The sequence below is a fragment of the Rutilus rutilus genome (genome assembly GCF_951802725.1).
Source record: "Rutilus rutilus genome assembly, chromosome: 9".
Classification (NCBI taxonomy): domain Eukaryota; kingdom Metazoa; phylum Chordata; class Actinopteri; order Cypriniformes; family Leuciscidae; genus Rutilus; species Rutilus rutilus.
In genome coordinates this window covers 39,758,168-39,769,480 of record NC_140223.1, presented here as the reverse complement: position 1 = coordinate 39,769,480, position 11,313 = coordinate 39,758,168, and the positions used below count along the sequence as shown (strand labels likewise).

At 41.1% G+C, this 11,313-nt stretch overlaps 1 protein-coding gene across 2 annotated transcripts in view; it reads right to left on the bottom strand.

Annotated features, from left to right (window-relative positions):
• Window positions 1-206: 206 nt before the first annotated feature.
• The window catches only part of med17 (mediator complex subunit 17), an 18,198-nt gene continuing 7,091 nt past the window's right edge, over window positions 207-11,313 (bottom strand). For both annotated transcript variants that reach the window (XM_084418827.1, XM_084418828.1), the window contains exons 4-13: window positions 10,790-11,009; window positions 8,255-8,391; window positions 8,074-8,155; window positions 7,509-7,661; window positions 6,667-6,797; window positions 6,304-6,488; window positions 5,302-5,439; window positions 4,407-4,524; window positions 4,170-4,329; window positions 207-604 (exon numbers count right to left, since the gene is read on the bottom strand). In XM_084418827.1, coding sequence (XP_084274953.1) covers window positions 396-604; window positions 4,170-4,329; window positions 4,407-4,524; window positions 5,302-5,439; window positions 6,304-6,488; window positions 6,667-6,797; window positions 7,509-7,661; window positions 8,074-8,155; window positions 8,255-8,391; window positions 10,790-11,009 — 1,533 coding nt within the window. In that variant the 3' untranslated portion in view covers window positions 207-395. The remainder of the gene's footprint in view (window positions 605-4,169; window positions 4,330-4,406; window positions 4,525-5,301; window positions 5,440-6,303; window positions 6,489-6,666; window positions 6,798-7,508; window positions 7,662-8,073; window positions 8,156-8,254; window positions 8,392-10,789; window positions 11,010-11,313) is intronic.

Sequence of the window (11,313 nt, the reverse complement as noted above, 5' to 3'; positions counted from 1 at the left end):
TGAATGTGGCTCAATGTGATGATTACTATTTAGCAACATCTAGCATCTTTGCATAATGATGCTTTCCTGCACTGGTTATACTCATTAAATGTAAAATGTACTCATTAATTGATCTTTTATTTGTCTTTTCTAACTCTGTATTTTCCTGTGTATAGAAGAATCACTCTGCTTGTGCAAACTTGTTATAACATCAAAAGAAAAATGCATAGCTTTAAGTACAAATGTTTTATTTCCAACATGCGTTTTGGCCATCGTTGGCCTTTTCTTAGAAAAATGTCTTGTCAACTCCATGCTTGAAGCTCAAGAGCACTTCAGGAGTCATTTACAGATCGGGGGAAAAGCAACACGTCACAGGAGTGTGAGACCGAGAGAGACGAGGACACGAGCGATGAGCTTCAGGGACACGGCGTCAGTGCGGCCATTAGCAGCTCCATTTTGTACACGAAGTTCCTTCCCTCCATGCGGCCCCAGTGCACCTCCTTGTAAAGACCCCTCAGGTGGGTCCACTTGGCGTCCTGCACCACGTCACTCTTGGGCAGCTCTTTGGCTTGACTGCGTGGGAACTGAACCAGCACCTTACAGCCGCTCTCGGGACCGTTGCGCACTACAGACAGAGAGACAGGAGACGTGAGCTACAAACTCAAGCGTGAGAGGGATACTCCAGGGTTAACTTTAACTCCTCCTACAGTGTGCAAGCTTGTTTTTTGCCATGTAATACACAAGGTAAATGCAACTTTTTTAGGACCCGTTTTAGAGCCATAAGTCGATCGGATCACAAGTGGACGACACTAAATATTATTTATTGACACAAATTTCACAATTCGATTCGATTTCGATTCCGGTTCGATTCAAATCAATATTGATTATTTTGGATATCAGGGACAATACATGGTAAATTTTCACAAGGAAAACAAATCTCTTCACTAATGCTGTAAACTATGTGAGTCAGTTGTGGCCTATAGGCTTCATTAGCCTACTGTAATACTGAAGGTAAAAATGAGCTGATTTGTATACAAACACTTAAATTACACTTATACAAAATATTTTTATAATAATAAAGTTATATGAAATATAAACATTTAAATGGTGGCTGTCATAAAAACCTGCCAGATTTATTCAAACATGCATTAAATATTGAAGAACATTACAAATTATAATGAATATGTAATATGGTGCATATATTTAGCAGAATGCTCCTCTCTAGAGTTAATTTTTCTCACTGACTGACGAGTTTATGGCCACTGGATATGGTTTTTCTGAGGTAAATGTGACGTTACATGACATTGTTTACAAGCTGATTTACTGACGTCTTTCCACGGTTGAAACACTGATTGAGCGACTCCATGTCACATGATACGGACTTCGATAAGTTGTACTCTATCTTTAACACTTTCAGATGCTCACTCATGTTTATCTCGCGCTGTAACTGGTGTTATTAAGGCGGAAGAGAAGATCATGTGCTTCTCTAGAGCTGAGCCAGAGCGATCTCACGCCACAGCGACAAAACACTATTTATGTTTTTGAATTTCGTAAGAAAATGGACGTAATTTGAAATCTGAGACTTTGTTTCATATCAATAGTAACAAAGCACAAAGATTATTGAGATTTATTGGATGGGATGTGCTACAGTGTTACATTCATTCATCAACTGAAAACAGGATGACTAATCGATTCTTGAGATTTAAGAATCGATATCGGTTCGTAAAAATGAGAATCGATTAAAATCGAGAAATCGATATTTTTTACCCAGCCCTACTAAATACAGGTGTAAACGGGGTCGAAAGTGTTTTGAGCTTGTCCACTTTCAACCACTTCCTGATCTAGCAGAAAACAAATTCGACCGGATTGATTTCACAGAGTAAACGCTCATGTGTTCAAACAGCCACAAGAGAGCATCTTCTCTCCGCCAACTGAAATAATGAGTAAACGTTACGGGAAGCGCCAGACGGGATTTAAACTGTCGGCTCGAGAACCAACTTTTTGCTTGAAGGTGAAAAGTACCAAGCCGATGTTCTCTCACTATTCCAGATTTCTGACACACACTCACAGCGTTCGGCTGTTAGAGCAGAAACTAAAGCTGCTGCTGCTCTGTGTGTTTTTCCGTCGTCTCCGTTCATATGAAAATTGCACAAGCTTAATTTATTCATTAGATCGAAAGATCTGAAAAACCCATACATTTACCCTTCCTTCGAAGAAATCAGGACAGAAGTGGCCGAAAGTGGACAAGAGATGGATTAAAACACCAGGTGTAAACGGGAATGTGTCTCCCTCGTCTACTTGTGATCCGATCGACCAAAACACATCTAAATACCAGGTATTAATCTCACAGGTGCGATAAATAAAGTCTTGAATTGTGAGATATAAACCAGTGATAAAAATAAAAAAAGGATTAAAAAAAAGGAGCAGTAACCTTTATTATTCTTCCGTGGCGGAAACAAGCTCACATGACACTGATGTGCCGTTCAGTTTTAAATTGTGTTGCCAAAGACATCTTTGACGCTTATATTAGGGATCCGCTGATAGACGCCTGCTTTCAGATACACACGGGAGGTGTGTATCTGTGTAAGATGTCTATTTACAACATGTTTTATAAGTGTTGATCATTGTAGCCAATCACAGACATATATGTTGAGCGCATGAACGCAATGGCCAATCACAGACATATATCAGGGTGTCTACAGATATGAACAAGTTAAATTTAAGACTTTTTAAGACCTTTTTAATGCCACTTTGAATGAAATTTAAGACCAAACCTGTGATGGAAATACAAATTATATTACATAAGTATATATTAGGGGTGTAACGGTTCACAAAATTCACGGTTCAGTTCGATACGATACACTTGTGTCACGGTTCGGTTCGGTACGTTTTTGATACAGCATAAAGAAATAAATGCCAGAGAAATGTCCTTGATTTAAATGTTTTATTCTTTTTTATATTAAAACTAACATCATAAAGTATGATTTTTTTTTTTTTTTTTACTTTGAGCAATTCTAGAGCTATAATTGACTATTCTTAGGAGCATATAAAACAAAACAGCTCCTTGGAAAAAAATGAAATGTCATATTGTAATAGTTATAAACAAAGGTTTATTTTAGCTCAGATTAACATTTGAGGGCAGCAATTATATTCATAATGTCAAAATAAAACCGACGTGTTACTTGAAGGCATTATAGCAGACTATTCCTGCCAAACTTACATGGTTGCAGTTAGTGTTACTACAGTAAATCCATGGTGAATGTTGCAGATCTGTGGACACTGATAGTTCATTCATGGCACAATGTTTCTTCCTGGTTTCCACGTCAGCGCTGTTTGATCCGTTAATAACGGAGAAATATGAATGCTTCTCACTAGATCTCGCAGCGATGTTATTACTTCTGTCAGTTCTGTGGCGAATACAAATGCTTTCTTTACTGCATCTCTTATTAGCGCTGTGTAGTAACAGTGTCGCATGATCACGATCGGCTCGCGCTGCACTGGTCCAAACTGATAACGGTCCTTCAACCACACAATAACGAGCAGTTTCGTTCCGCTTGCATTTTACGTTTGCCATTTGATGTTGGACAATGTTGTGGTCGCGCCGGCGTCTCTTACATTATGAGCGCGCTTTCCACGCGCAACGCGCCTACATTTGAAACAACGAAACGGCGTCACCAGAAAAAGCCACAGTCTATGGAAAAAGCCTACATTATCATTATCAATATCTGTTTATGTAATAAAATCTGAATCATTCTCGCGATTCGATGCTTCACTGGTTATTTGACGGACATTAGGTGCGTCAGACTGGAGAAATTTTAGCGGTAACGTGACCAGAAATATTTAAGACCTATCGAATCTGAATTTAAGACATTTTAATACTTTTTAAGGCCTTTTATTAGGAAAACTTTATTTAAGACATTTTAAGACTTTTTAAGGACCCGCGGCCACCCTGATATATGTTGAGTGCATGAACGCAATGGCCAATCAGAGGTGTTTTAAGAATTCGTTCAAAAGCGATCAAAATGCTAGAGGGAAATGCTGGTATCGTAATGTACCGACTTGGTACTAAATCGGTCCCTTTGACAACAGTAGTTTTAAAATCCTTTTGGTTCATCATGTATAACTGTAAACACTGTGTTTATAGGTCGACACGAGCTGCACTGCATGTGTAGATGTGTGTGTTTGCGCACCTGAGATGGCGTATTCTCCGTTGGGAGAAGCGACCGTGATGGCGGAGGCGTTCCCGATGCTCTCGATGGGGCCGAGGCCCACGTGATTACTGAAGCTCAACACGTGCCAGCCCATGACTTTAGCCAGCTGCTGCACTGCATGAACCTGATGCTGCGACATCTGCACACACACACACAGATGATTAACACCGCACCAAGAGCTTCTGCATGCTCAAACTCAAAGGCGAGCGCGAGCACCTGTGACAGCAGGAAGTCCTGCAGCTCCTGCTCCTGGTGTGAGAGTGTGATGACGCGTCCGTCCCGGTGCACCACTCGGATCTGCTCCACACCGATGTTCAGCTGCAGCTGGATCGACCTGCGCATCACACACATCACATTTCACCAGTTCTTCCTAGTATTAACTCAACTAATCAGAGGCACGAGAGTAGAGAGTAGCAAGTTTGTGAAAAATTTGTGTGTAAATTATTTCTAAAACTCTACAGAAAACGCTATTTATGCAAGAATGATTCATGTGTGATTTACATGGTTCATGGTCAAATATCAAACATGTTTAATATCCTCCAACTAGATGCAATGTGCCTTCCCCACACTAAACCCAGTAAATGAACGTAAAAGTACCAGATTGACCGCTGTGCCGTTCACATGAGCAATTGCGTTCTGGCTTTTTACCGGTAAGATACAATTCACACATCAGTGCCAAACTACCGGCAAACTCTGTGATATGGCGGTGCGATTTATAGATTTTGGCTTCCAACGATTGTGAAAAGATAATCGAGGTAAAGCGATTATTGTGCCACATTCTGTCCAGCGCACACTCCTTTCCTTCACACTGGTGCGCTTTCGTTCCTCTCTAAAAGCCCAAACTTAACTTCCAAATCAGCCAAATCAGGTGACTATAGTACAGCAGTTACTAGACTATAGTCAGATGTCCGTCGAGCTCATGTCAGAACGATCGGTTCACGACAGGCTCCAGTTCAAACCAATTCTGGTGGAAAATTGGTGAAATCAGTCAACTCAAACCTGTGGAAACTACAGAAAATCAGTGCAAAGGTTTGTGCAAGAGTTGTGTGGTGTAAATCAGCCTTTGTCATGGTTGTGAATGTGTTTTAGTGTCAACGTTATCTAGTCGTACTTGCAGATCTGCTCGTATCCTTGAGACGTGATGAGCACTTTGACGCTGGATTCATACACATCATTGATGTTGGACCAGTGAGCCTGGATCTGAGGGTCTTCTATACGACTGGCCAAACTGTCGATGGTTCGAGCCGTCCTGAAAGACACAAGGACAAAGAGAGGCTTTTCAGTGGTCAAAACCTTTAAAGAGTGAAAGTTATACAAATAACCTTTTGACTCACAACAAATTACTGTATGTGAAGTCATGCATATTTAAATGAAATCCAACACTATTTTGGATGCACAGCATCTTTAAATGTTACTTTTTGTTATGTTTTTCAGACTAAAATGTATGCTGTTCTCTAGGGGTGTCTGTTATAAGTCACATGTGAAAATCCACCCATGCAGTGCAAAAATAGATTTTATTGATAATGAGTCTTATTCCAATAAATTGAATGTGTCCAATAAATAGAATTTATTTATTTAATGTAAAAATGTAAGACGATTCATACATCTAATCAGGTTAGAAAAATAAATTCCATTATAAAAGGAAGAAATGCCCCTGGAAATCAGTTTAAGGTGGCGAATATCGGCCCTTAATGAAAAAAAGTTAATATTCTGACCACTGCACAGAATATGAAGAATATGAAAAGCTGTGAGAGCCGTCCACGACAGTCCTAACCAGCATAAAAACATATATTTTTTTTTTTATCAAAATATTCTAATTATCATTATAGCCAAAATTCCAGAAAATATCCAGACGTCTTTGGTCAACATCGCACACGCCTACTTCTCCTTGTAGAACTTCCTTGACCCAAACTCAGTTTATATGCAGCGTTCCATGGCCTAACTGATAGCAGTTTTAGTGACAACACTGTATTTACATATGATTCCTAGAATACTGTGTACCGTACTGAGGAAAAACACAAACACAGTGAGGTGCAGTCACTTTCTGTCTGAAGGGTGCGCTGTGAGAGCACAGTGTGAGATGTGTGTGTGTGTGTGTGTGTGTGTGGCGCACCTGCTCCTCAGGAAGATGTGTTTGGCCTGTTTGATGATCTTCTCCAGGAGTCCTTCGCTCTGCTGCAGAGAGCTGATCTCGGTCTTGTCGTAGGCCATGGGTCCCGCCATCCGCATCCGCTTGTGGCTGAACGGGGCGCTGGCCGGGTGAGGCATCACCACCGAACTGAGCGTCTGCTTGTGGAACTACAGGAACACACACCTCAGACTCAGTGACGCAAGTGGCAGATATTATAAGTTTATATTCTTTCTGCTCCTTTTCATTTCTTTTTTTTTAAAAGAATGAAATAAAAATATGAAATGAAAAAAAATATGAAAATGTGTGTGTGTGTGTGTGTGTGTGTGTGTGTGTGTGTATGTGTACCTCTCGTATGAGCTGGTGGAGGTTGTGCTCTAACACATACAGGTGGTCGTCTGGTTTGCTCTTGTCTGGTGAAGCTCTCTGGTTTTTCTTTTCTCCAGTGGAGTGGCAGAGAGAGATAGACAACTGCAGACCTGAACACACACACACACACACACACACACACACACACACACACACACACACAGTTTAGGCCTGTACACATGGAAAAAAATTATTCTAGAATGTGTGAACACATGCTAATGTAACTAGGGCTGGGTACCATTGAGTATCAAAAAACATTATTGTTGTTCGGTACCAAATTTCAATACTTGAGGGGTTAATCTGGTCAATGTCAGTGAAACAATAAGCAAGCAGCATGTATGATGTGACCAAAACAAGTGCTGGTGATTGGCTGTGGCGAGGCATCAAGGAAAACACTAGTTTACCTCGGCTTGATGGCAATGAATGGCGCAGACGAAACCATGTGCGCAAACTAAACCGAGACACGCACATTCATCTGATTATCAAATCAATTAAAAAAACACACAAAAACATTTCATAGGGCCTTATTATAGTATACAAATGAATAAATTAAGTTTAAGTTTTTATGAATTCAATTAATTAGATATGTTCATAAAATTAAAAGTATCGTTCAAAAACCGTTATCGAAATCATGGCATCATATTGGTATCGAACTAATTTTTTGAACAATACGCAGCCCTAAATATAACTATAGGCCTTAAAACATGAACAGAATCACGGTGATCAAATACGTGTGCATGGCTGGTTATGTTGCTCTTACTTATTTGTAAGCGGCTTTGGATATAAGCGTCTGCTAAAGGATTAGCTGTAAAGGTAAATACCAGGAAAGGGTTGCGAGATGATCTGGTTCTTGACGACGATGTGAGGAATCTGTGATTTGATCTGAACGGCTTCACGTGAGAGCTGGGCAAAGATCTCCTTACACAGCAGCACGTTCTGAGCCGCTTCAAGCTTTAAATGCCACATCTGAGAACCTGAGAGAGGACAACATGATCAGATCAGAGAAGAACACAAAACATGCATTTGGCTCTGCCATTCGAAACCTCCACGATTAATAAAGTGAACAAATAGTCCAAGCAGAATTTTAGGAATATACATTTAAATCAGAGATGCTATTCAGGACTCAGGAAACCTACAGGGACAGGTCACCCAAAAATAAACATTTTGCCATCTTTACTAATTTAATTGTCCATAAAATGGAAGTCAATTGTGACCAAAACTATTTGACGATATCCATTCTCACAAAATCTCTCACAGAAATCCCTACGGAGCAATGAAAGTATTTTTATTTTCAGGCGAACTAAACTTTTAATGACTATTTAAAGAGAATTACCCATATATTCAGTTATAATTATTCCCAATATCTACCCCCACATGTGAGTTTACCAGGTTTAGCTTTAGTTTGTCTTCTGAAGAGATTGACGGTGCCGAGGTCTCCGATATCAGGAGACTGTTTCTGAATGGACACCTGCGCAAAGACACACACACACACACACACACACTTTATCTTGGGGAAAATAACATCTCATGTCCGGCGAGTTACATCACTGCTATTCTTGAATTTTACCTTAATGTACGCGGATCCCTCCAGTTCGCTGGGGATCTGCACGTTGAGCGGGCAATAATCATCTGGGATTTTCTTATCCAGGTCAAGGTCTGTGTTCTTGATGACCTCAAACGTGCCGTGATGCGGGAACAGAGAGCCTGAAACGCCAACGCCACATATTTAAGGGATAGTTCACCCAAAAATGAATTTACTCACCCTGAAGCCATCCTAGGAGTATATGAGTTTCTTCTTCAGACGAATACAATCAGAGGCATATTTAAAAATGTCTTGGCTCTTCCAAGCTTTATAATGGGAGTTAATGGTTAAAAAAAGTGCACCCATCCATCATAAAAGTAATCCATACGACTCCAGAGGGTTAAATAAAGGCCTTCTGAAGCGAAGCTGTGTGTTTGTGTATGATATTTAAAACTTTATAAACTATAATCAGTGCCGTACGCGAGTCGAGATCCGGCCCAGGACATCAGGCGCTACTCACTGCCATTATACAGCTTGGAAGAGCCAGGATATTTTTAATATAGCTCTGATTGTGATTGTCTGAAAGCAGAAAGTGTTATGCAACTAGGATAGCTTGAGGGTGAGTAAATTATGGGATAATTTTCATTTTTGGGTGAACTATCCCTTTAAACACTTCAGCACTCATATGTTCATAATCTTCACATTTATGAGGAAATGCTGTTTATTATGACAAATACTGCAGATTATCTTAATTTATTTGAATAAACTGAACATGATAGGCTGTAATCCATACATTTCAGTCAATATAGACTCATATTTTGAGTGATAAGATGAGCGAAGTCAAAACGCGGCCCGGGTGTTTTTATATGAATGTATCTTTGAAGGGAACTGACTGTCTTTTAGAAAAGTTTCGATATGTTATTTCATTTGAATCTTTCTTTATCTTTCCTGATAAAGCAGCGTTTATGAGCGCTGCACTGCTGTGTGTACAGCCGTTGTCGTGGAAACCGCTATTTCAGCCGCTCCTACAGCGCCTCCTGCTGGCACCTCTTTATAAACAGCCTCCCAAACCTGCATTAAAGGGGTGGTTCAGGATTTTGGACATCGGACCTCATTTCCAAGTTAGCCTGGGTGTTATTTATCAGTGGAGACAGTATTAAAAATGTTTGATCCAGTCCTTCCAGTTGCATAGTTCGCCGGTGCTAGGCTAGCGTGAGTCAACGGTAACTGCTAGCCTGCCATTAAAAACAGTTTTACCCACTCCACAGTACACCAAAATCAATAAATCATAACATGTGGGATTTCTCTCATGACAGTAAAGGCCTCATTATACTTCTGCGTCGGACCTACGCCGGAGCCTATACGCCGTAGGCAACGTGTTGGTTTTAATTTATACTTCTGTGTCGTTGTCCGCGTTGACGCGCACCTTGGGAGCATGTGAAACCCCGAGGGAGGGGTTCTGGCAGACCAATCACAGCGCTTGTGTCCGCGTAGAATTGACGCGTTGTTACATTTTTGGAGAGGTGCACGTCAGGGTACGGCGTATGGTACGCGCGCTACACACAGCCTACGACGTAGCTACGGTGGCAGTTCGACGCAGAAGTATAAATAGGCCTTAAAATGGGGCAATCTAAGTCAATCTACTGTAGTTTTTCCGCTCTCAATCAGAAGAAAATGTGGTTAACACCCAGTCATGCTTAAAAAAAAAAAAGAAGGAAAACATTGTATACAATGAAACCGGTATAATTTTGAAAAATACCGTGATATAAGAAATGGCAGAAAGCGATGCATAAGGATGTAGTGTAACGATGCACATTTTTTATTATTTTTTCCGAAGTGTTGACAATTTAGTCTTAACTAATAATTGTTATAAACTGGTACTACCAACAAAATATTGATGCATTCCTGGAACTGGGTGTCGTTACACTACATCCTTATGCATCGCTTTCTGCCAGGACTTTTACGGGCTTTTCCCAAATCACGGAAGTGACGTCAACGTCCGAGTTAGCGGTAGCATTAGCCGTCAGGCAAGTGTTATTTAAATAAACTCCTGATGCACTTACAAACTTTCCAATGCCTCGTTTTATGAGTACAGAACCTATTTGTACTACTGTAGAAGTTTGGTGCCATTCTGGGCATTATTAGTGGGGTAATTTACCAGATACAGCCTTGGATCCGTTAGCGCTTGCAGCCATTCGGCTGATAACTCTAAATAAGCTCTAACTTTAATAATGTTCAACCGAGGAGAAAAGGCTTCTGGGGGGTGTTTGGCTCGAGGTCATGGTGCAAAGGACCCTAGGCTGATTTTACTCCAAACCAATCCTTTAATACTAGTGTGGGATTTCTCTACAATATTCACTCATGACAGTAAAATAGGGCATTCTAAGTCAATCTACTGCAGTATTTCCTCTCTCAATCAGCAGAAAATGTTAAAATGGTAAAAAAAAAATATATATATATATACCATTGTATACCCTGAAACCGGTATAATTTAGAAAAATCCCGTGATATACTTTTTTGCTCATCCCGCCCAGCACTAACGTCATCCCTGCAGCACTAACTGATAAATCACTGCATTACCGGCACTGCGGTAACTGAGATCCCCCAGGATTTTGTCCCCGACTTTGCGCAGTTTCCACTGCGAGCGCAGGCGCAGCAGCTCAGAGTTGAAGTCGCGCTGCCGGCGCTGCTCCTGGTTCTCCACCACAGACTTGGTGAGCTTCTCCGCTCCTCTCAGCAGCAGCTGCGCGGCCGTGGCCAGAGACTTCTTCTTGCTGAGCAGCTGGAACACCTGCGGGGTCTGGACACGAGGACAGCGCATTACAGAAGCATCACAACTTTACAACCCTACAGAGAGGAAAAGGGTGCGACAGAAGCATCCTCAGGCCCCGATCACTCCGCCAGCGACACGCAGCGACAAAGCAACACGATCCCATTCATTTCAATGGAGCGCTGGAGACTTCCGGCGACAGTGACGCTGGCGACAGAATGTGGGCGTGTCAAGCGACGCGAGATTTAAACTTTATGTAAATGAGAAACGATTTTCGCGGGCGACAACCAATAGGAAAGAAGACTTTCAGTGGAGCTCCCGTCACCATCTCGAG